Here is a 25,447-nt window from a genome sequence, read left to right as displayed (position 1 = left end):
AAAGGATGATCATGGTTAAAAAACCAATTTAATGGTTAAAAAACCTGAGTGGCTCAGTCAGTTAAGCATTCAACTCTTGATTTTGGCTCAGGTCATGATCTCATGGTTCATGAGTTCAAGCCCTGCATTGAACAGCACAGCACAGAGCCTGCTTGGGATTTTCTCTCTCCCTCTTTCTCTTTTCCTCTCTTTCTCCCTCTCTCTCAAGATAAATTAATGAACATTAAAAAAAAAACAATTTAGATGGATTCCATCACAGTACACATAGTTTTAATTTACCCTCTTATTTTATTTTTTAATCAAATTTTGATTTAATCAAAATTTTAATTTTCTTTAGTTTTTTAATCGCACATTAAGGGAGTGAAATTAATTTTAATAACTTATATAACTCAACATATCCAAAACATAATTTCAATAGGCAATCAATATCAAAATTATTAAAGACATATGTTTACAATCTTTTTTCTGGTATTAAATTTTTTAAATCCAGAGTGTATGTTACACTTATGGCACATCTCAACTGGGACCAGCTGTGTTTCTTTTTTTGTTTATTAATTAAAAAGTTTTTTTTAATGGTTACTTATTTCTTTTTTATTTCTTTTTTTTTATTTTTTTAATTTAAAAAAAAATTTTTTTTTTTCAACGTTTATTTATTTTTGGGACAGAGAGAGACAGAGCATGAACGGGCGAGGGGCAGAGAGAGAGGGAGACACAGAAATGGAAACAGGCTCCAGGCTCTGAGCCATCAGCCCAGAGCCTGACGCGGGGCTCGAACTCATGGACCGCGAGATCGTGACCTGGCTGAAGTCGGACGCTTAACCGACTACGCCACCCAGGCTCCCCTAATGGTTACTTATTTCTGAGAGAGACAGGACACAAGTGGGGGAGGGGCAGAGAGAGAGGGAGACAGAATCCAAAGCAGGCTCCAGGCTCTGAGCTGTCGGCACAGAGCCTGACGCAGGGCTTGAACCCACAAACTGTAAGACCATGACCTGAGCTGAAGTCTGGCACTTAACTGACTGAGCCACCCCAGCAGCTCATGTCTTTTAAGTGCTAAGTAGCCATGTGTAGCTAGTGGCTACTCTACTGAAGGGAGCAGCTGGAGATCTTCCATCTTGGTTTTCCTTGGAGCTACCGTACCTCCGTCTGAGAGTTACCAGTTTAGGCCATAAATGTGGATTCGGTTCTATGGTTCTCTGTTTCATGCGACCTCATCTTTCTCACAGACTCTACCTAAGTACCGTAACTGTGTACTTAGTTATGGTACTTAGTATGGTAACTAAGTACCATAACTGTGACTATGCGACTAGCTCTTATTTTCTATATGCCCACGTCTCTTGCTTTGCAGGGTCCAAGGTCAGGTGCCCAAGAGGCATGTTTTCATTGACATCAGTGGGAATCCAACCATGAGTAAAGGTCATGGCCTCCCTTCTTATCTTCTGTTGAAATGCCACCGAAATGCTTAGCACTGCAGGACCGCAAAAGACACTCCATAACCTTAGCTGTCCTTGCCATATTATTGGTGGCGGGCTGAGGTGAAGTTCCCATGCGGTGTTCCGGTCCGAGGCAGTGGGGCCTGGGAAAACCATTCATGCTCTGAGCTTCAGTTTCCTTTATCCTTACAATGAGATCTAGTTTCTACCCTGCCAACCTGGAAGAACTAGGGAGCTCAGACCATAACCGAGATATTGAGAAAATGTTCTTGACCACTAAGAAGATTAATCGCTAAGACGTATAGTTATGCTTATACTGAACTCAGCATCGTGCTCGGCTGGGGCTGGGGCTGGGGCTGGAGAAGGGACAGGCAGTCGAGTGTCCCCAAGGCTGGATGGTGTGAGCTCTGCTTGCCCTGCCTTTGAGACCTGAGTGTGTGAAAGTGTTTTGAAAGCTGTAAAGCCCCCTAGGAGGGATCCTTTTATTCTGAGTGAGTGTGGAGGTGGGAGAGGAGCCCTGTATATGCCAAACTGCTGAGGCGCTTTGTTTTCCGGAGTGTAGGAAATACAGGTGGTGCGGGAGACGCGAGCTCATTTAGGCTCCTATAATTGCTAGTTGTCAAATCTGTACAGTTGCCTGAAAGGAAGGAACTCAGACGGAAGTAACAGAAACCGCCACAGCGGTGAATTATTTCTTTAACCATCAGATCCAAGTCAAGGAACAGAGAGAAAGCCTGGAGGAGACCCTGTGGGGTCTGTTCTGCCGTCTCTGAGATCTCAAAGGCAGTTACTTCCTCAAAAGGCCTTTTTGGTAAATCTTCACTAACAAAGGAAAAAAGAAATTCCTTTGTAGCCTTTTGGTGCTTGATTCTAACCCGCCCTGGGCCATGATCCCACACCACCCACTCTCCCAGGGTGTTTATATAGCAGTAAGTGATTTTCCCCAGAAACTGAGAATCTGAATTGCGAATACCAGGCCAGGAAGGAATTCGTTCCAGAAATGCTCCAGAAAGGCACCCGGCGCCTCTGGCAGCTTGCTCTGCATTTCTTCATTTTGTGTCCTTTCTTTATGCAGCAGGGCTGACTATGAGTCATCTATTTGGGTGCTGAGGACTGAGAGTTAATTTATGCTTTTTTGCCAAATAACCAGAAACCAGCAGACCCAGCCTGTGCTGTTTCTGGAAGCTGCTGGGACAGCGACCTTCTCTCCTGAAGGAGGGGAGGCCTCCAAAGGGAGAATTGAGGGTTCTAAATTTGGGTTTTCTGGTTATCCTGTGGGCCTAGGGATTAGAGGTCCCCTCCTCCTGCTCTCCCTGGGGTCTGTGAGCCTGCAGCCCACCTGAACACATACCCTATAAGAGAGCCACATCTGGACTTGTCTTGGCCTTATGTGCCTTTGAAAGAAAATGAAGCCTTTTCACCTTTCTTTCTTTTTTTAATGTTTATTTTTGAGAGAGAGAGAAAGAGAGAGAGAGCGAGCAGGGGAGGTTCTGTCCTGAACTGTCAGAACAGAGCCCAACGCGGGGCTCAAACTCGCAAACCTTGAGATCGTGACCTGAGCCAAAGTCAGACGCTTAACCAGCTGAGCCACCCAGGTTAGTTTAATCTGTTTTTTTTTTTTTTTTTCCATTCCAATATAGTTAACAGTGTTATATTGGTCTCAGGCATACAATATAGTGATTCCACAATTCTATACATTACTCAGCACTCCTCATGATAAGTATACTCTGATGGGGTTTTGGGGGTATTGGTGGGGGTTCTGAGCTGACAGCTAAGAAACAATTCTTGAAGTCGTCTTTGGTGTAAAAAGGTGATTTTATTAAAGCACAGAGACAGGACCGTGGGCAGGAAGAGCTGCACTGGGGCTCTGCAGAGTGACTGCTTATCTACCGTAGAGTTGGGGAAGGTAAAGTCAAGAGGAAGTTTTTTAAAGGGATTTCCATATGCTAAAGAGGGTTTACAGATTACTGGAGGCATAGGTATTGCCAAGCTAAGGTTGTTTTTCCCTCTAGGGAAGCATTATTAAGATAGTAGGGAGTTCCTGGAGATTAGGCCATTGATGAGATATTTGTAAACTGATGGAGACTCTATCACTTTAACCATTTGTTTCCTGTACTTTCCTTTGTTCTTGGGCAGCCTGGAGTGCCTGAGTAATGTCACACTTACCCCACCTGGTGGGGGGAGTGGGGGGGCTTTGTGCTAGCTTGTGCTTGGCCCTCAGCTTCCTTATGGCTTCTCATCCATCACACTCTAATCCCCATCACTCATTTCACCCATTTCCCTTCCAATAACCATCAGTTTGTTCTCTATAGTTAAGAGTCTGTTTTTTGGTTTGTCTCTTTTTTTCTCTAGTCATTTATTTCGTTTCTCAAGTTCCACATGTGAGGGAAATCACGGTATTTGTCTTTCTCTGACTTATTTCACTTAGCATTATACCCTCTAGATCCATCCATGTCATTGCAAATGGCAAGATTGCATTCATCTTTTTTTTTTTTTTTTTTGAAAGAGTGTGCGGTGTGCATGTGTGCACAAGCAGGGGAAAAACAGGGAGAGGGAGAGAGAGAATCTTAAGCAGGCTCCATGCCCAGACCATGAGATCATGACCTGAGCCAAAATCAAGTCAGACGCTTAACCAACTGAGCCACCCAGGCGCCCCTCCCAGATTTCATTCTTTTATGGCTGAGTAATATTCCACTGTGTGTGTGTGTGTGTGTGTGTGTGTGTGTGTGTATCCTATCTTCTTTATCCATTCATATATAGATGAATGGATATAGACTGTTTCCATATTTGGGCTATTGTAAATAATGCTGCAATAAACATAGGGGTACATATATCTTTTCAGATTAGTGTTTTCATACTCTTTAGGCAAATAGCCAGTAGTGCAATTGCTGGGTCGTAGGGTAGTTCTATTTTTAATTTTGGGGGGAATCTCCATACTCTTTTCCATACTGACTGCACCAATTTGCACTCCCACCAACAGTGCATGAGGGTTCCTTTTCTTCTACATCCTCACCAACACTGTTGTTTCTTGTTTTTGATTTTAGCCATTCTGACGGGTGTGAAGTGGATACTTCATTGTGATTTTGATTTGCATTTCTCGGATGATGAGTGATGTTGAGCATTTTTTCATGTGTCTGTTTGCTCTCTGTATATCTTCTTTGGAGAAATGTCTCTTCATGTCTTCTGCCCATTTTTTAAAAAGTTTATTTATTTATTTTTTGAGAGAGAGAGTGAGAGAGAGAGAGCACAAACAGGGGAGGGGCAGAGAGAGAAGGAGAGAGAGAGAGAGAGAGAGAGAGAGAGAGAGAGAGAGAGAATCTCAAGCAGGCTCCGAGCTGTCAGCACAGAACCCTAAGCGGGGCTTAAATTCACCAACTGTGAGATCATGGACCTGAGCTGAAACCAAGAGTCGAGTCGGATGCTTAACTGACTGAGCCACCCAGGTGCCCCATCTGCCCATTTGGAAATTGGATTATTTGTTTTTTTGGTGATGAGTTGTATAAGTTCTGTTTATATTTTGGAGAGTAACCCCTTTATCGGATATGTCATTTGTAAATATCTTCTCTCATTAAGTAGGTTGTCTTTTGTTTTGTTGTTTCCTTTGCTATGCAGAAGATTTTTATTTTGGTGTTGTCCCAACAGTTTATTTTTGCTTTTGTTTCTCTTGCCTTAGGAGCCATCTAGAAAAATGTTGCTATGGCCAATGTCAGAGGTATTACTGCCTATGCCCTGTTCAAGGATTTTTAGGGTTTCAAGCCTCACATTTAGGTCTTTAATCCATTTTGAGTTTATTTTTGTGTATGGTGTAAGAATCTGGTCCAGTTTCATTCTTTTGCATGCGGCTGTCCAGTTTTCCCAGCACCATCTGTTGAAAAAACTGTCTTTTCCCCATTACGTATTCCTGCCTCCTTTGTCAAAGATGAATTGACCATATCATCGTGGGTTTATTTCTGGACTTCTCTATTCTGTTCCATTGATCTGTGTCTCTATTTTTGTGCCAGTACCATACTGTTTTCATTACTACAGCTTTGTAGTAGATCTTGATATCTGGGATTGTGATGCATCCAGTTTTGTTTAGTTCAATCTGTTTTTAATTTAGGTTTAAAAGGAACTAGAAAAGAAAACCCAGTGCCTCATCTAGACTACTTACAAAACAGTCGGCCTTGGGTACTGAGACCCTCCTTCAAAATTAATCGCTGAGGGCAGTTTTCAGGGGTTGATTTCTGCGGAAATTCTGCAATATCCCTTTCTCATATTCCTCTATTTTTCCCTCTAAAGAACACGAAAATAACTTAGTGTTTTGAAGATAAATATAGAAAGCTAAGAGTGAAGAGTGAGGAGGCATTTCAGTGCCTGTTTCCTTTAGAGTCACAAGAGCCACCCCTTTGCAAGGATGTCTGTCGACGTCTGTCCCCACCCTGGGGTAAGTGGGAGGCTTTCTGAGAGAGAGATGCTGCCTGCTGAACAGGTCGCCCAGCAGAGCACCATCTTCTGGTGGAAACAACACCCAAACATAAAGGCAGTAGAAGGTGCCAGAAAATCCATTCACCCCCAGTGATAATACATCATGCTGCAGTTAGTAATTAACAAGTGAAAAAGAGGTAAAGAGGGGCCCTTGGGTGGCTCAGTCGGTTGAGCGTCCAGCTTCGGCTCGGGTCATGGTCTCACGGTTCATGGGTTCAAGCCCCGCCTCGGGCTCTGTGCTGACAGCTCAGAGCCTGGAGGCTGCTTCAGATTCTGTGTCTCCCTCTCTCTCTGCTCCTCCCCTGCTTGTGCTCTGTCTCTGTCTCTCAAAAATAAATAAACGTTAAAAAGAAGGAAGAGGAGGAGGAGGAGGAGGAGAAATGGAGACCTGGAGAGCACTTTCTGAGTGCTCTGCAAATGCTGGAATATTTAATCCTTACACAGCCTGATGAGGCAGGTGCTACTATTTTCATCGCTTCCGTTTAGCTGATGCTATAAGTGAGCAGGGATATGGAGCGATTGTGTAAGGTGACAGAGGGGGCATGTGGCATCGCCAGCATTCAACCCAGGCCCAGGGGCACCAGAGCCCCTGTGCTTTACCCACCGCACATGCTAGCTCTGAGAACCAGCAAGCCTGGGCCCTCCTGCTTTCTCTGTGGCTGTGGGAGAGTCATTCTTGGCCTTCACGGGCCTCTGCTTTCCCTCTGTAAAACTAAGGGGTTGGGGAACTGGACAAAGCCATTCTTGTAATCTGGGCTCTTATGGACAAGAAAACATCAGGTAACAGTCTTTAAGATGTGTGACCCAAAGGATAGGAGGAGCACCACAAGGGGGTTCATTTCCAGAGAGCTTAACACCTGCCGAACTGGGCGCCCCATCTGGGCGGCCTCAGAGATTTAAAACCTGAGGCAATGTTGCCTCTTTCCATCTAATTCCATTCCCTGGCTTCCATGGAGGACAGAGTTCACAGGGCCTTTGACGGAGGGCTGGCCTGGCCCCAGGAACCAAAGCAGAGACATCGAACAATAGGCCAACTGACTTCTAGTTACCTTTGCCAAGGTTTAGTTACTTTGCCTGAGTGACCTAGCTGGTGATCTGGAGCAAATTTCCTCCTGTGCTTTGCACCTCAGTGGCCTCCTTGTAGGGTAGAGCTAACAATAACACCTGCCTCCTAGGTGATAATACAAATAAATCTCATACCCCATTGCCTGGAATATAGTCAGCGCTTAGTAAATGTGAGCTGTCTGCCACCCGCCCCCATCGTCATCTCAGAGGACAAAAGTAAATGGGATCAGGGCTTTTGTAAGTAAGTTTTGCCAATGCCCGATTTTGTTTGTTTTGGTTCCTCCCTTGCAAGGAAGAGGCCTGAGTGCTTCTCTCTGGAGGCAGAAGAAAGAGCAAAGGCAGCTGGGAAGATTTTGCTCAGTCCATAGAGGTCTTGGGGGAGAAGGGTCCCAAGGAACAGAGAGGAGTGTGGACCCTCTAGAGAGGGGACAGGGTGGGCCCTGGGACCGGCTGCCCTCTTGGCCTTGAGGAGAGAGGCTCTTTGAATTAGTTACTGTTCCTTGGGAGAGAGAGTCCGGGCAAAAGGCTCACCATTAGGCACTTGATTTACCACATCTGAGTTTCTTGAGACCTGTGGGTCCTTGGAAGAGAGATGGGATTTGTTATTTCTTGAGGATTTTCAGACTTTCCTCAGCTGGACCTGGTGAGCCTTAGATTATACCTTTTGGACCCTCCATCGGATCCCATGGTGGTGACAGTCGATTTCTGAATTGAAAAGGAAAGACTGAAGCTGGAAGGGAAGGTTGGATTGTACGACGGGGAATGAATGATGAAATGTTATTGGCCTATATTCAGATATTTCTTTTTCAGTGCTTTTAACTTTATGGAAAACTGTGGGCATGATTTAGCTATCTCGAGGGACCAAATGTAAAAATGCCTCATGAACGTCAGAAAAATCGTCCCCCAGAGACTTTCTCTTTGGTTTTAGCAGTTCAAGTGAGGACTCCCCCTTCCCCCCTCCCTTCTCTCCAGCCCCATTGTGGCAAATGAAGTAATCAATTATCCTCCATTCAAGAAGAAAAATAGCACAGAGGCATGGTCCTTGTTCTGTAAAGCCTTATGGAAAGTGCTTCCAAATCTTGCGAGAGGGTCTCCCAGTGGGGGACATTTTCAAGCTCTTGGGACTGTGGAGATAAATACCTGATAAGCTCACAGTTCCAGGAGCCAAGAATGAGTATCTGAAGTCATTGTTATGCATCTTTTTGAGGCTCCCTACAGGCCTGGGAGGACTCTGTTTTCTCTGCAGTCAGCTTCTACAACTGAACCGTGGCTGTGTGGTTCTGGTGCCGCCCTGTGGTACACAGGCGATAACCTCTGATGGGAACCCCAAGTCCTGGGTGTGGAGATTGTCCCGGCTACTTAGCTAGCTATGTGACCTGGGGCAAGTCACTTAATGGTACCCAGCACATGCCACACGGTAGGTGCTTAATGAGTATGGGTCAAATTAATAAATAAACAAGTATAAACCCCCTGTCTGAACGTCAGTTTCCTCATCTAGGAAACGGGGGAATAATGCCTCCCCAATGGGCTGGTATCATGTAGGTAAATTGCTTCCTGGAAGTGCTTCCTAAACTTTCTTGGGTTTCACATGAGTCACCTTGGGGAGCTACTCAGGCGCAGATTCTGGCTCAGGAAGTCTGGGTTGGGTGGGCCTGACTTCTGCATTTCCGGCTAATCCTTAGGGGTTGCCTATAGAGACCACACTTTGAGTAGCTACGTCCGAGACTCTAAAGTCCTTGAAAATTTTTGTACCTTTTTTTTTTTTTTTAAAGTAGACTTCACACCCAGTGTGGGGCTTGAACGCAGGACCCTGAGGTCAAGCTGTTGCCTGCTCTACTAACTGAGCCAGCCAGCCCCGCCCCTGCCTACAGTGCTTGAAATTATTAATCTTATCTTTTCAGCCAGTGGAGTCTGGATAGACCCTAAGGCTAGACTAACCAACTGGTGCTAGTCCTTGAGAGGTTTCCTGGGACATAGGACTGTCAGTGTTAGAAACAAGAAGGTCCCAGGCAGAGTAGAACAAGTTGGTAACCTTATCAGGATAATGGAAAAGGAAGGGTCGCTTGGGTCTGAGGTGCTGTGTGAAAGGGCGAGGGTTGTGGGGTGGGAGGTGGAAGGAGGCGAGGCTGTTTGCTAAGAAGACGAGCATATTCCTACCCAGAGAAGTTGGGCGACTTGGCCCACATCACACAGCTTCTCAGGGACAAGGCTGGGGCTATAGCTCCCACCTTCTGACCGGCTACATAGCTTAGTGCTTTCCCTCACCAGCCTTTGTTGCCTTCTCCAACTCATTTCTCCTTACTTGGCGACGTGGCATGTTTATTTATAAATCAGCTTGTTTGGAGCCTGAAATTTGGCATAGCTGATTTTGGCCGTGAGGAGTTCAAATTTTTCCTCTCTCTGTTTTGGTCTGCCTGACGGTGTTTTGTGAACAAAAAAACGCAGAGTGATAACACAAAGAGGCCGTTCAAGTGGTCTGACCGGAAGACATCCAGAAATGTGGCAGCCTATCTTCTGCAGATTGATTTTACATCTCTAGATAGTAGATTAGAAACCCGCAAGGGTTACTTCCAGGGATTTACATACCCCAAACAAATAAATAGCTGGGATCTCTTTCCAGACTGTTTCTCCCGGAGGTAGGATGGGAGGCTGGGGGAGGACCCCTGATGGGCACGTTGCTGGAGGGCTGCACCTGTGCTCCTTAGTGCAGGAACTTTGCCAGGAGCAGCAATGTACAGGAGGTACTCAAAGTTCTTGGCACTTTATTTTGCACACAGCAGAAGTCATAGAAGAAAGTTGCTTTTTTATTATTAACACTGAGTGTAAGTTCAGGTAGTTTTTTTGTTGGGAGGTGGGGCAGGGGAAAAAGTGGGGGGAGAGAGAGAAGGAGAGAGAGAGAAAGAAAGAGAGGGAGGTTGGCTGCATTTGATCTGTGACGCTCCCGGGTGTGGGTTCCCAAGGCCAGGGAGCCTGAGTGCAGCCCCTGACGGATCAGTGCTCTGTGCAAATCTGTTATCTTTTCCAGGACTGGGAGAAGAGAGTCTTAGCCTTGCCCACAACCAGATGAGTGATCAATTCAAGTGTTGAACACTCTGCTTTTCAAATAGTGTGGTGGGCTGGTGGCTTTTGCCACTGCCTTTTTTGAAAAAAAAAAAAAAAAAAAAAAAAAGTTTTTTAATATTTATTTATTTTTGAGAGACAGAGTACAAGTGGGGAAAGGGCAGAGAGAGGGGGAGACACAGAATCCCAAGCAGGCTCCAGGCTCTGAGCTGTCAGCACAGGGCCCAGATGAGGGGCTCAAACTCATGAACCGTGAGATCATGACCTGAGCCAAAGTCGGAAGCTCTACTGACTGAACCACCCAGGTGCCCCAGCTTTTGCTACTGTCTTAAGCCTGAGCACAGCTACAGCTCCATCCAATGTTTTCAGCAACAAAATGTACATGTGTATGCACATATGTGTATGCATGCCTAAATATATACACACACAGGGGAGCCCTGCTAAGACACACAAATTGAAAAACTTCTAGTGGTCCATAGAGGACCTCTGATGGTGACAAAAGAACATTGGGCTCAACCTCGGGCTGCAGGCTGAGACATGAAAAAGTGGCCTCTAGTGTCATCGCAGGCCTGCTGGCGTGAGCGGGTGGCACTTGATTCTGGCGGGAGGGAGATGGCCAGTCATTCGAGTTTGGAAACCTCGCCTGCAATACCTGGGGCATTCCTGGTGCTGGGGTTGATGGCTCGGCTCATATGTGCTCATGTTCTAGAATCCGAAACCCCAGGACCTTCCCGGACAAACCCGCACATCTGGAGGCAGCAGACTGAAGGAGTATGGTTGGTGCTGTCAGCCTGACCCAGGGCCCCTCTCACAGCCGGCCTCTGCATTCCTCTTCTCCCCCTCACACGGGCTCTCTTAAGAGTTCTGGTATAGGGGCGCATGGGTGGCTCAGTCGGCGAAGCGGCCGACTTCGGCTCAGGTCATGATCTCGCGGTTTGTGAGTTCGAGCCCCGCGTCGGGCTCTGTGCTGACAGCTCGGAGCCTGGAGCCTGTTTCGGATTCTGTGTCTTCCTCTCTCTGACCCTCCCCCGTTCATGCTGTGTCTCTCTGTCTCAAAAATAAATAAACGTTTAAAAAAAAAATTAAAAAAAAGAGCTCTGGTATAAAACAGAGCTTCCCTGAGAACTTCCGATTTCTGGGTACAACACAGCTTCCCAGAGCCCTGTTTCACAGAGTTGGAGCTTCCTGTCACCGCGGTGAACTCCCACGGATCCTGCCCTCCCGCCCCGCAGTGAGATCATGGTGAGGACACCCAAAGGCACCACGTGGGAAAGGTACCTGCCAACGACCTGTTTTCCTAGGAGACTATCTGCCGGTGGGGCAGAAGGTCCTGGAAGTCTGCAAGCCCTCTGTGGTTGATCGCGCACTTATGTGAGGTGCTACTGGCCTTGCTGGACTGTCAGCCAAACGTGGAGGGTTGACCGCCAGACCCCTGTGTCTCCTTCTGGCCATTCTCCAAGTGAGGCTCTCTCGAGCACCCCCGCTAACCTGCTCTAAACCTTGGCGTAAAACTCCCCGAGTCTAAGAAATGCTTATCTTGTCACAGACCCTAAGGGTAGTCGGGAACTGGCGTTAACTCTGTGACATGCCTGCCACTATAACTCAGGAGCATTGGCTATGTGTTTTGGCTCGGGAGCATTGGCTATGTGTTTTGGCTCGAGAAATCTAAAGACTCTTCATGTCCAGGGGCCTCTCCTGGTGACACATTTTTAGCTCTTTTTGCTGTAAACAAACAAGGCCACCTGCTGCCAAACGGCTCCACTGCCGTCACCACTGTCAACACAGGGGTCAGCCAGGCTTGCTCTGACCCGGCAGAGGCATCCCGAGCTTTCTCCACCTGCGGGGGCCATGGCACAGGCCTCACCGAATCCCTACGCCTTTCTTCATTCTCCATGTTCTTTCCCTTCAGGAATCCTGAACAGTGGGCAGAGCTCCCACTTGGGAAGAAGCTTGCTGGAGTTTGGGAGGGGGGCGAATGGTGCTGTGCCCTGCATTGGGCCACCACAGGAACGGCCCCACTGGCTTTTTTAGACACATAAAGGTCATAGATGTTTTGCTAGACAGGCAAGGGCAAAAATCACCCTCCTGCCAGCCGGGAGTGCTGGGAGCCCAGCTCATTTTAGCGCCTGGCTGCTCTTCTCTCATTAAGAAAGCTCAGTTATAGACCTTTCTGTCCTTCAGAAGCTTGGAAAGGACCCCTATTCTCTTGGTTGCACTTTTTTTCTTTCTCAGATTCTGACCTTCTCCATACCTCTTCCTTGTCCGGTTTATGGGAAAATATTTATATGCATATATAATATATATAACATATATTATATATTATGATTGTATATTATATGCATGTATTATAGATATAATACATATATTGTATATATATATATCCAGCATTTTCCCCACGTGGGTTGTCAATAGCGGCCTCACTGAGGACAAATCACGAAGCGTCTGGAAAACATTGGGTCAAGTGTTCCCATGTGTCTGGTTATTGGCAGACTCCCTACCCCCACCCCAGGAGGCCTTGTACTTCAACTTCTTTCTTCTGCAGTGTCCCGGGTGACACTGACACGGTGATACGCATAAAAGGGCGTGACTAAGTAGAGGTTGATTTAACATTTATTTGCTGCTGCTGTTCTTTACTTTGAATGAGGTTGAGCTATGGATTTTAAGTGTAAAGGCTCTTCAGGAAGCAGCCACAATTCATCCCTGGGACAGAATTCCCTTAAAACCAGGTGAAGTTTGCGAGCCTAGCTCTTGGCTCCAAAAGCTTCCACCGGAGCTGGAAAAAGATGGAAGCCACTTTCCAGGTCAAGGTCGCGTGGAAAGTCCTTCCTGCCCGTGCCGGCTTCCTCTGGCCCATCCATTCCGGCCGCTTTGCTCCTCAACAGAATCCAACTGAAGTTCCCTGCCGAGTAGGTCTCCAGAAGCCCTCCTGCCAGCCTGTTTCTTCTCTTTAATGGCTAGAAACATTCAGCTCAGAGGAAGAAAAGAATTAGTCTGGCAGGCCCTGCCTTTGAAGGTACCTGCTGACACTGACAGGCCAAGCCAGTGAATTCAGTGGCCGCCGAACGTGCCATTGGAATCAAGAGCCCCACACCGTGGATGCGGCCACACACAGCACGGCTCACCAGGCCAAGGCTGGGCCGCAGTTGCGGTAAAGCCCATGATGTGGGCTGCACGCACGTTCGTTGCGAAAGGACTGGTTGCCAGCAGAAAGGATAAGTCAGTCGAGAGAGGGTAAATGCAACTTTCCCCACCAGGTGTTTTGTCTCCTCCCATTTGGCTTTCCTCTGATGACAACCTGCCATACAAAGCCATACCTGTGCTTAACAGATGGATAGAACTTCTTCAGACTTCCAGAACCACAGAGGCTGGGGAAAATACACTGAATCCATAGCCATGAGGACCAGCTCTGGAGTCTATGGACCCTGGAATGGGGCCGCCCCAATCTAGAGTTTTGGCCTCTGTGTCACACGGAGGGGCGTTAGGTGACCGGAGCAGGGTGTCTGGCCATCTCTAGGTGGGAGGGGCCCCTGGGGCAGTACCACCAAGGAGACCACTGAGAGACCCAGAAGGGGACAGAGACCCCTTACATCAAAACAGGATGAAATCAGGTTGTCATCCCTTAAAAACCTCACGTGGTTGCTTTTCTGCCCCCTGCTTCAGGATATGGGGTGTGATGGCCAAACTGTGGCTCTGGTGACACAAGCCATGGACTCATCTTCATCTTCCCAGCCAGGACATGTTCAGAGGAAGCCAAGGAAAGTCACTTCTCCGCTTTGCTTTTGACTGGTCTTTTCTGGGGTCCCGGGGTCTTCTTTCCTGTCCTTCCAAGGGGAGACCGGGTGCTCTCAGCACTGTTCAGCCTCCACGAAGCCCTCCTTCTCGTGGCCCGAGGGCTCGACCTCCGTGTAGGTGGCGTGGTTGGGGTGGTTGCGGAATTTCACAGCTGGCCAGTGGTGAGGTCTCCGCTGTCGGGGGCACAGACGCAGAGTCAGCGGGCACGGCCTCACCCACCTGGGACTCCTCCACACCCCCGAGGACAGTGCTGAGCACCGAGACTCTCTTTACAAGGGTGCTGGGGGCCTACTGTGAGCCAGGTGGAGTTCAGGGCCCTCCTCCCCAGAAGCCTCCCCACTGTGATCCATCAACTGCTGGGAACCTTCCTGGGAGCCTGGGGAGTTTAAGAGGAGGTCATTTCGCCGCTCGCGGCATTGACTGCAGGACTGTAAGAGCCTGAGCAACGTACTGCATGGAGCCCTGAGACTGAAAAGTGAGGCAGTAGGTGAGAGATGGGATGATCTGGGAGGTTCTGAAGAAGTCATGGCAGGACAGGTCCTGCAGCAGAGTCAGCTGGGGAGTTTGTAAACATGCAGATTCCTGGACCTACTTCAGACCTACTCCGTCAACATCCCTGGGGCTGGGTGATACTTAGGACTGGTTAGGGCTTACAAGAAACAGGGGCTTCTAAACAAAGAGGAAAGCCCCTCGCAAGCACCACCTGCGCCTCTGATTGATGAGGTCAATGGGCCTGTGACCTTTGTGGGGAAGACTGTGGGCACAGAGGTAGCACTAATGGACCACAGGCAGAGCTGGGAGGGACTGACAGCGGAGGACAGGGGAGGGAGCTGCTGAGCCCCCGTGGCCCAGAGAGAAGAGGGCTGGCTTTTACCTCCCAAGCTGCACTTTGAGCTGCTTCTTCTGACTTCCGAGACATTCCAAATCATAGCATCCTCAACAAAAGCTCCCAGAGAGAGCAACTCTTAGGATTATCATGCCTTGTCAATTCTAACCTAAAAACCCCCAGAGCAGGCAAAGAGGCAGAGATCCCGGTTCCATTATGGCTTTGAATAAACACCAGGCCTGGAATATGGGGGTGAGAGACCACAAATCATTAAGGAGGGGCTGCACAATCCCTAGTGATTTCTCTTTCTTTCCTCTGGAGGCTCTTCTGATTTCACAAATGGGGGAGCAAAGGCAGACGGGCTGTTCAACAGGACAGGAGGGGTGCCGCACTCCCGGGGGAGCCCTCGGGGTTAGGGACTAAAGGGGCACCAGCCAGTGCACAGTGTGCAGGATGGAGTCAATGAAGTCTCCTCAGATAGGAAGAGGAGTCGGACATGTGGGTGTGAGGCGTGAGGTGGGGAGAGGCAGGCACCCAGTGGCTGGGGAAATGCTGATGCAGAGGCAGACAGACAGCAGAGCTGTGGCCAAATTCAACACTGACCTCGATGAAGAAAAGCGCAGCGTTGGAGGTGGGGTGGCCGTTGATGTAAATCCCAGCCAGGATGATGGCTGCTACCAGGAGGACGGCCAGCACGATGCCCACGATGGTGCCCAGGTGCACGGGGGGGCCCTTTGTCTTGGGGGACAGGTTGTTCTGAAGGCCTGTGGAGAGACCATTTAGGGTAGGGAGTGGCCACAGGGGAGCAGGGAAGGTGGGGCCATGAAGCCCCAGGTTCTGACAAAATCTCAAAGATGAAATCTAGAAGAACCTCAGGGTCTGCTTATGAAATATGTAAAAAGGTGGGGAAGGAGTGGGTGGAGTCATGAGCATAGCATTTATGTTGCCCTTGGCATGGTTCAGGCGGTTTTCCAAAATCACTTAAAAGTTGCCCAAATTCCTAAAACGGATCGCAAGAGAAGTTTTTTCCAATACTCGCGCCACAAGTGCCTTTAAGGAATCCTCAAAGGGTATGAGATGGTGAGGAGTTTCGGATCTGGAGTATGGCGGCATGTTCAAATCCAGGGTGTGCTAACTTACTAGCTGCGTGACTTTGGGCACATTATATAACCTCTCTGTGTCTCACTTACCACTTCTGGAGATGAAGGATAATAATGACTACCTAATAGAGCTATTGTAAGGGTCAAAACTAGATAATTCACGTCAACTGCTGAGGACCAGGGCTGGTGTCTTGGATGACCTCAGTGTTAGCCATTATGATAACAAAATGACCATATTTTCACTTATCACTGTCCACTGCCAGACTGCGGCCTCCTGGAGGGCAAGGACGGTGTCTTATTCATCTCTGTGTCCTTAGCTCTTAGGAAAAATGGCGGGCCCCATGGTAGGAGCTAAATAAAAGAATGAATCAGGTCCTCTGAAGGCTCATATACCAGTAGGCAATCTCTGAGAACACCCTGAGCATTTGAGATACATCCCAAGGAGGAGACTGAGTATTGCCGTAGACTATCAAGCTGGAATGTCATCTAGTCCAACCCCTTTCTTGTATGGCTGGGATAATGGAAATACAGAGAAGTAAAGTGATTTGCTCAAGGACACAGTCACGCCGACCACTAAGAAGCCCATGTTCCCTTATTGCCTGCGGTGGCTATTTGTTTCTGCTCCCTACCCTAAAGGGATGTGGAGAGAATGAAGTAGAAAAAGACAGATGAGCACATAAGCAAAAGAAATCATTTTTCTTTTTTAAAGTAGGCTCCATGCCCATTGTGGAGTCCAACACGGGGCTCGAATTCACGACCCTGAGATCAAGACCTGACCTGAGATCAAGGGTTGGATGCTTAACCGACTAAGCCACCCAGGCGCCCCTCAAATCCTTTTCACAGAGCTAGTGGGTAGAATGAGAATCAACAGGAGGTGGGGATTTTTAATGGGATGTTGCATACATTCCAATCCTCGTCCTCCCCAACCCCTCTTCTCTGTAAGCAGAGGAAACCCAAGTAGGGAAATTGTCCCCGGGGCACTCCGATGCATGGTTAGTGCCACTATCTGCCAACAGGTGGGACAGTTGAAGTGACATACCCCAAGCTAGCTTCCCCTGACCTGGCAGTCAGCCCGCAGCCCAAAGTGACCCTGGTGATCTGATGGTCAGGGTTTGGGGCTGATGAGCGTGTGGTGCAGAGCAAGGGGAATGTGGCCCAGCACCCGCCCCAGACACACAACACACACTCAAACCAGCTGCCCACAGAGCAGTAACGGCTTCACCTCTGGTGGGAGACTGGATCAAACCATGCTGCTTTAACAGCCTCTCCTCTCCTGCGGGAACCCAGGACAACAATCTCCCAGTCCCTAGAGCTGGAAGGTATTTTCATCTCCCCCGTGCAGTGGTTGCAGCAAGGGCCAGAGCTGGCTCTGGGCAAAGGGCAGGGGAGGTGGGCCGCATCACATCACCGGAGAGATTATCCTCCCAGGTAATCTTGGGAGCAAAGGACCCCAACTTCCGGCACCTACAAAAATTGGGGTGGACAACTTTTGTGTACTCTCTGCCAACCCAGGCTGGGAATCAAAGGAAACCTGATGTGGGAAAAGCTACTCTCCACCCCTCATGGACCATGAGGCCGGTGGGGACAAGAGGCCAATGGTGAGGGGCCCTGCGCTGCCGTGCCTGCTCTAGCTCAGCCTTTCTCTCCTCTCGCTGCTTTCAGGGCAGTGAGGATTCAAGACAGATCTACAGGCGGTTCCTGGCTGATGACAAGTGTCTAGACACATTCCTTCCATCTAGTGGGCCCCTGCCCAGGAGCCCAGCAGGAGGTCTGGGAAGCTCAGGCTGCCATTGCTCCCCTCCTCCCCACCTCAGAACAGAAGCAAAGAGGCCAGGTGACTGATGCACCCTCTTCTGGGGGGTAGCGGGGGTAAGAGGTGGTCCAAGGGGCAGGGCAGGCAGCACAGTACTCACCATCTCCTCCTGCGTAGGGATTCAACTTGGTGTCGTCTTTAAAGAGGAGAGAAGGCATAAGATTAGTGGAATCATTTAGGTCCAGATGGGACTTTAAGGAGGTTTAGTCCCACCCTCAATTTAATTTTTTTTTTAATTTTATTTTTAAGTCATCTCTGCACCCAAGGTGGGGCTCAAACCCACAACCCTGAGATGAAGAGTCGCATGCTCTACTGACTGAGCCAGTCGGGCGCCCCTCCGCCTTCATTTTAGAGGCAGAGAAACTGAAGCACAGAGCGGGGAGGTGACTTGCTTAAAGTCACACAGCAGTGTAATGACAGAAGTCCGCAAACAAACCAACTTTTCCTAGTCTTGTGTCCATTCATCCAAGCAGGATTTATTGGACGCCTACTACTGAGCTGAGCACTGGGAGAGGGTACTGGGGGTAGACACGGTCTCTGCCCTCAGGGAGTTAACAAGCAGGAGAGATGGAGTGACAAAACCCAGCAAAATGGAGCTCTGACTGGGGGCCTCATCCAGACAAAGGGTGTCAAGATGGAGGGGTGAGATGTGGGGCTGGGGAAAAAGGGTTCCAGGCAGAGGGAAAAGCACGAGCAAAGGCCCAGAGTCAGAGAAATAAAAGGCAGTGCAGTGCCGCTGGAGGGTGGAGAGGGTAAGAGATAAGGCTGGGGGTGGGGGATGGCTGCCTGCAAAGCCTGGGTGAGGACTTTTCCTGTTCTCCTTCCCCTACGGGCCCCCGGGAAGCTGAGGAAAGGGTGTGTCACCAGTTCAGATCTGCTGGAAGACCACCCCCTCCCCACATACAACTCGAAGGACAGATTTCATGCCAACACCCTTTCTACAGCACCAGGTGTGTGTCCTGTGGTTTCCTACATAAGTTCCGATGGTTGACCATTCTTCCCCAAAGATTCTCCGGGGAAAGGCAAGCAAGAGTTCCATGTCAGGAGAATGCTCTAGAGGACAGAGGGTTACTGCTTGAAGCACCGAAACGTGAAACAAGTTGAACAACCCGGAGTGTGTCGCCTATAAGGTACATTTCATTCCTCTTTCCCTCCTGCACCTCCATTGCCCATGTCATTTTAAAGACTTTTACGGGGCGGGGGGTGGGGGGGCTTCTGGGGGGCTCTGTGGGTGAAGCATCTGACTCTTAATTTTGGCTCAGGTCATGATCTTGAGGTTCGTGAGTTCGAGCCCTGCATCAGGCTCTGTGCTGACAGTGCGGAGCCTGCTTGGGATCCTCTCTCTCCCTCTCTCTCTGCCCCTCCCCTGCTCTCATTCTGTCTCTTTCTGAAAATAAATAAACTTAAAAACATAAAATAAAATAAAATAAAATAAAATAAAATAAAATAAAATAGAAGTTTTTACTGATTCCCCTTTGCTCACAGATGTTCAAGGCTCTTCACAATCTGTCCCCTCTCTTCTTTCCTCTTGTCCTTCACCACAACTCAACACCACGGCAGTGGCCATAACAAGCTGCCCAAGACTCCCGAGACCTTGGAGACCTCTCAGACCTCTGTGTCACTGCATAAACTGTTCCTCCTGCAGGGAATAGACTTCCTCCCCTTCACTATTCCTCTTTGAAAAGTCCCACCCCCGAAATGCCCTCTGTAGGCCTGGGATTAGCTCACACAGTGAAGCAGGGTCCCATTCTGTCTTTTTTTTGAAGTTTTGATGTGTTGTTCATTGTGGAATTTTTGGCATCAATTTTGTTGTTTTTTAATTTTTAAATTTTTATTAAAAATATTTAATGTTTATTTATTTTTGAGAGAGAGAAAGACAGAGACAGAGTGTGAATGGGGGAGGGGCAGAGAAAGAAGGAGACACAGAATCTGAAGCAGGCTCCAGGCTCTGAGCTATTAGCAAAGATCCTGACGCGGGGCTCGAACTCATGAACCGTGAGATCATGACCTGAGCCAAAGTTGGACGCTTAACCGACTGAGCCACTCAAACTCCCCTATTTTTGTTTTTATAAATATTGCATTAAAATATTATTTATATTGATTATTGCTTTCTTTTTGGTGACTCCTTGAATTTTATACCTGAGTGGAGAGCCTCATTTGCCTCACCCCAATCCTGGCCCTGTCACTTCCAGAGGACAGGTGGGTGTGTCCTCCTCTGTGTCTTCCTGCATTTTGGTATCTGTTTCTACATCTCAGGTCCCAGTTTTTCCCTGCACTGCAAGTCCCTCAACATGCAGCATATTTACACTCCCAGTGCCTGGATGTGGCTTCCTGCTGTGCTATGCATTTCCAATAAATCTTGAAATCTCAAAAAAAATCACATTGATCTTAAAAATTCTTGTTGCGGAATCATTTTCTGGCGAAATCCCTTTGTCAAGCAAAATTTTTGGCCTCATGGGAGCTGAAGTCAGACAAGTTTTTGATGAAGTTAACAGGACTCTGGTGAGCTTGTAATTCTACTTTATATCCTGAAAGATAGTTTAAAAAAAAAAAAAAACAACTCCCAAAGAAAATCACTGTGGTCTGAAAACTCATCTTTGGGGGGAAGAGTTAAGTGTCCAAGGTTATAACAGCTGATGAGGTCAGAGGGAGCTGACCTGGCGACTAGACTCTGCCCCTCCACAGCTGACGGCTTCCAGAAGAAGTGAGTTTAAATTCTCCAGTAGACGATACTGATACCAGGGAGGACAAGGGAGTGGGTAGGGTTGGAGTATTAAGATACAGGCTACTGCATTTTATCCAATGGTGGTGGGAGAGGGGTACCTGGAGAAAACAAAGTCAATCTTTTCCTTTTTTGAAACGAAGCTAAAACATGAAGAAATGTATTTTTTGTTCAATAAACACGGGATAGAATTCCAACATCCCTAGCCACAGGGCCAGTTCCACTGAGAAGTGAACAGTGGGGGCTCCAAATTTTGCAAGCATTTGGGGAGAGGGGAGAATTGGCTTTCTGTTAATTGGCAAATGTTCCAAAGAGTCTCTGTGTTCGTTGGGAGGTGCTGTTATATATACACATGTATGGACCAGAGTCTCTGATGAGTTTATAAGGTTCAGAAGAGATGGTTGATAAAATCTTGTGTTTTGCTAATTTATACCAGTACAAGTCCAGTAGAACTCCAAAAAAAAAAAAAAAAAAAAAAGGCACATTGGATAATGGGGGAATAAACTATAGATCATTAAAAAAAAAATTTCCCCCTATAGGGAAAAGAGGATTGGGTTGAGGGGAGAAAACTAGAAAGTAAAATTATTTGCATATACCTGATTTTCTAGATTTGACTTTGGAACCATGTAAGTCATCATTTAATTATGAGATAATTATAAAAATTAAATTCACAAAACACCCCTAAAAAGTGAAAGTAAAACAAAACAAATAGAAAATTGTAGACCTATTAATAGATGTTTTCTTCAGAGATTTCAATAAACAAGGGATTTTAAAAAATATCTTTTATAGTTCATTTTTTTATTTTGAGAGAGAGTAAGCATGAGTGGGGGGAGGGGCAGAAAGAGAGGGAGAGAGAGAGAATCCCAAGCAGGGTCCACTTTGTCAGCATGGAGCCCGATATGGGGCTTGAACACAAAACCATAAGATCATGACCTGAGCCAAAGTCAGAGACCTAACTGACTGAGCCACCCAGGCACCCCAACAAGGGATTTGAAAACAACTCTGAGTCTATTTTGTTACTGCAAGTGGAAAACGATGAATTGTCTAGTCGAACCAACCAACATCACCCTAAACATCATTGGGAAAATTAACTTGATTCAAATCAGTTTGTTTCTAATCTAAACCATTGAAAATCCACTATAGCCCAGTCCACATCTACCACTGGCAGACAAAAAAGACCCAGTGCTACCTACAGCCTGTCCCTCCCATAGTGACTGCAGGTGGCCACGCTGTGCCCACAACAGCTTTTCTCCCACTCACCAAGGGCTGGTTCCCGGCTGCCATCTTGTTGGGGGTCCACGGAAAGCAAACTGGCTCCCCAATTAGTGGATTGCGGTAGAGTCCCGTGAAGACTCACAAAGTGAAGAAGTGTGGGTGATGTGTATTGAATGAGTGGTCATTTCTCTGAGTGAGTTGTCACTTCTTGCTGCTATATTGGGGTGTTCTGTTCAGCTGCTCATCAGATGAGCCTTTCGATTATACACAGTTATTCTGGGGGAGGGCCTGGCTCTGCTTGTAAAAAAATGCATGGGCTTTGTGGCAGCTGCTTGCTACTCAGAGGTCATTCTGGTTCACTTCAGTGGGTGCCGTTCGATTGCAAACGAAAACTCTTAAAATCCAGCCCCATACCTCCTGCCCCCCCACCCCCCACCCCCCCGGCCCTCTCTGCTCCTGTGCCTGGCTGGTGCCAGAGGAGGGGTCCACGCACCCTCCAGCAGCCTGCTCCCACTAACTCCTCTGCTCTCTGGCTCCCCTCCGGACAATTTTAGATTAATGGAAGCTACCCGATCTGCCTTGCTTGTTCACCCTTTGCTGTATTTCTCCAGTCCCCCGAATCCACAAAGACCTTTAAAAAATTCTTTTCCAGCACCAAGGAAAGCAGTCGAGGGACAAGATTGCTGCTTTTGAGCCGAATGAGACCTGACCACCTCTTCCTGGTCGTGTGACCCTGGGCAAGTCACTGACCTCCCTGAACCTTCGTGTTTCTTCTATAACATGGGGATCTGACATCATTGACGCGCAGGATTGTTAGGAGGACCAAGTGAGTGTTAATGTCTGCACAGCGTTAGCACCCTACCTGGCACATGGTTAGGCCCCTCAAAATGTTAGACCACCTGTCATTTCTTCCCTTTCCTCTAGGATTCCCTCTGGCAGGATCCATGGGATCTGGCTCTCCAGTTCTCTAGGCTGCAGTTACAAAGGCAGGGGGCACCAGGGAAAGACCATTCTGCCACTTACCTTTCACGTAACCCCGAGTAACCGACTTTGCCCCCTACGGGCCCTTTTCCACACACACAAAATGGGACTGTGGCTGAATAATGCTTTCAAACATTTGGCTTTTTCTTTTCTCCTTTCCTCTTTTCCATTTGTCCCTTTATGTGGCTCCATGGAGGTGGTAAGAGCCCACATCGTTCATTCTGAGCCTAAGGAAAAAGGGCTAAAGCCTAGATGTGATGTACCGAAAGATGGGACAGGAATTTTTCAGTGGGAGCCAAAGGATCCCGGAGGGGCTTGCACAAGGCTTCTCCGGATGCTGTGTGGTACCTCTGGCAGGTGCAAGACCCTCAGGCCTTAGGATGGCGGAAGTCCCCGGGGACAGCCAGATCCTGAAGAGGCAGGCACGGATCACCAGCTATCCTCTGGGACACAGCTGCCCCCACTCTGACCCTCTGTCCACACAGGAGCAGGAAGCCAAGCCCCAGAACAGCGGAGGTCCACCACTCCCCCCGAGCGAGGGTTCAGAGCCAGAAACACCACGGTAGAAAAATGAGGCAATCTTTCTCTCACGTCTGAGTGCGTGGACTGAGTTCACACCTGCTGCGGGGCTGATAAGACCTCACGCTTTCTGCGAGGAGAGCTACTGAGATGAACTGAGGTGGACTATATATAAAATACCCGGCCCTGAGCCGGGACGGTAATTTTCCCCTCGCCGCAGTGACTTCCATCCCACAGTCCCGATGTGGGCCAGCACAGCAGTTGGAGTCCGGGCACGGAGTCCGCTTGTTTGAAACCTGGCTCTGCCTCTGCCCAGCACGCGAGCCCAGCTCTCTGAGACCCTCATCTGTGAAAGTCAAGGCGATTCCTATTCCCTGAGCTAATCCCTGGCAGGAATAGTTGTGATGTCCCATCCCAGGGTGGTAGCCCTTTTCCATGGCTTCTTTCGCCGCTGGGGCTCAGGCCTTACCTTCGGTGGTGAGACTGTCGATGAAGAGGGAGGAGGAGGTGGTGGTGAGGTCCCCGTCCAAGGGGCTGAAGGAGCCGTTGGGGGAGGACGAGTAGTGGCCCTCGTCCTGGAAGTCCTCACACGTCCTGCCCTCCGCCTGCAAGAAAGACCCAGCGCCACCCTGGACCTCACCGGCCAGCGTGCTACGCAGAAAAGAGCCCTCGAGCGGGAGGACGGAGGGGGCCCCTTCATCCCTCAGCGGCCAGAAAACTTAAGATTCCCGTGCTTGGTTCAAGCATGGTAAACTAACCAAAGCTGAGCCCTGAGTGCATTTAAGCCTCCCACTTTATCCTGAAAACGTCTTATCTCCCAGGGCAATTTATCTGTTCGCTACTTCGAATCCTTCCTCAAGGAAGGAGCTGAGATGCCAGTCTTAAATAAAGCAAATCTGTACATTCAGCACGGCCAATGTCAGAAGTAGGCTGCTAGACAAGATTTTTTTTTTTTAAAGGAAAGGTTTTTATTTTTATTTATTTTTTAACGTTTTATTTATTTTTGAGACAGGGAGAGACAGAGCATGAACAGGGGAGGGTCAGAGAGAGGGAGACACAGAATCTGAAACAGGCTCCAGGCTCTGAGCTGTCAGCACAGAGCCCCACGCGGGGCTTGAACTCAGGGACCACGAGATCATGACCTGAGCCGAAGTCGGCCGCTTAATCGACTGAGCCACCCAGGCGCCCCGACAAGATTTTTTTTTAAGGCCTTAGAAAGCTCATCCAGGCTTACTAATAAAATAGGTGGTGGTGAGCACACAGCCGTGGGGTCTGGGGGTTTATGTTTATTTAAAAAAAATTTTTTTTAATGTTTATTTATTTCTGAGACAGAGAGAGACAGAGCGTGAGTGGGGGAGGGGCAGAGAGAGAGAGGGAGACATGGAATCCGAAGCAGGCTCCAGGCTCCGAGCTGTCAGCACAGAGCCCGAGGCGGGGCTCGAACTCACAGACCGCGAGATCATGACCTGAGCCGATCATGACCAGGCGCCTCTGGGGGGTTTAATGTTTAAATGTGGGGCCTTGCACTTTCACTATCCCACCAGTTGTGAGAGGCAGGTCAAATCATTACATCCCTCTATGCCTCAGTTTTCTGCTCTGAGCAGTAGGGGGCACCGGCCCCCAGCTCCTGGAGCTGTTGGGCTTCAATCCGAGCAGGTATAGGCACTTGCAGGGAGGTGCTGGGCGCACACAGTGTGCTCATACTGCAGGACGGGATGGAGAGAGGAAGGAAGAGGAAAAGGATGCACGGATGAATGGATCTGTCTGTGTGGGTGTGAGGTGTAAGAACAGGATGCTCCCCGCCCAGAATCAAAGCCGTTGTGCGTTCCGGAAAACTTGAGCAGTGAGAAGGAACCTGTATGGGATTCCAAATAGGAAATCCCCTCCTCACTCCCAGAACACTCCTCTTCACTCCCTGAAGAGCCTGAGGGCTGGAGGCAGGGCAGCTGCTCCGAGAATGTCACCAGCCTCCCAGAGGATCCAGCTGTGGCCAACACCATGCCCAGCATACCCTCTGCAAGCACCAAAACAGCTCCCGGAGAGCTGCCCACTCAAGGCCAAGTTTCCAGAAGGGCTTTTCTCAGGGACCCGCAGAACCCTCTAAAATCTCCCGAGTCTGGTCTAACTGGCTCAGAGCAGTCTGAGAGACAAGTCCCAGATGGAAGGGAGAATTTCTTTGCCAAGAAACCAAGACGGCTTGCAAAGAGCTCCAGGGGGGTGGGGGTGGGGGGTGAGGGGGACGGGTCTGCTGGCAGCCCTGCCCCTCCCCACAACCTGGCTCACTTAAGCCTCTCACCTCCTGGGCACAGCCGTAGGCCAGCCACTCCTGGCGGTAGCGGTCAAAACCACTGGAGCACCTGCGGGGGGACCAGAAGATAAGAAGTGTGATGGGGTTGCCAGAGAAGCCCTCCTCTTCACTCTCTCCTGTTCAGTAGCAGCTCTCCGATGACGGGGCGG

At 48.7% G+C, this 25,447-nt stretch overlaps 1 protein-coding gene across 1 annotated transcript in view; it reads right to left on the bottom strand.

The window, feature by feature from the left end:
• Positions 1–12,618: 12,618 nt before the first annotated feature.
• Positions 12,619–25,447, bottom strand: part of PLXDC1 (plexin domain containing 1) — a 61,141-nt gene continuing 48,312 nt past the window's right edge. Inside the window, exons 10-14 of the mRNA XM_047846087.1 lie at positions 25,287–25,347; positions 23,460–23,595; positions 17,654–17,689; positions 15,244–15,404; positions 12,619–13,987 (exon numbers count right to left, since the gene is read on the bottom strand). Coding sequence (XP_047702043.1) covers positions 13,868–13,987; positions 15,244–15,404; positions 17,654–17,689; positions 23,460–23,595; positions 25,287–25,347 — 514 coding nt within the window. The 3' untranslated portion in view covers positions 12,619–13,867. The remainder of the gene's footprint in view (positions 13,988–15,243; positions 15,405–17,653; positions 17,690–23,459; positions 23,596–25,286; positions 25,348–25,447) is intronic.

The sequence above is a fragment of the Prionailurus viverrinus genome, unplaced genomic scaffold (assembly GCF_022837055.1).
Source record: "Prionailurus viverrinus isolate Anna unplaced genomic scaffold, UM_Priviv_1.0 scaffold_35, whole genome shotgun sequence".
In the NCBI taxonomy this organism is placed as follows: Eukaryota; Metazoa; Chordata; class Mammalia; order Carnivora; family Felidae; genus Prionailurus; species Prionailurus viverrinus.
The sequence above is the reverse complement of the archived record's forward strand: the minus strand, read 5'-3'. Positions and strand labels throughout refer to the sequence as shown.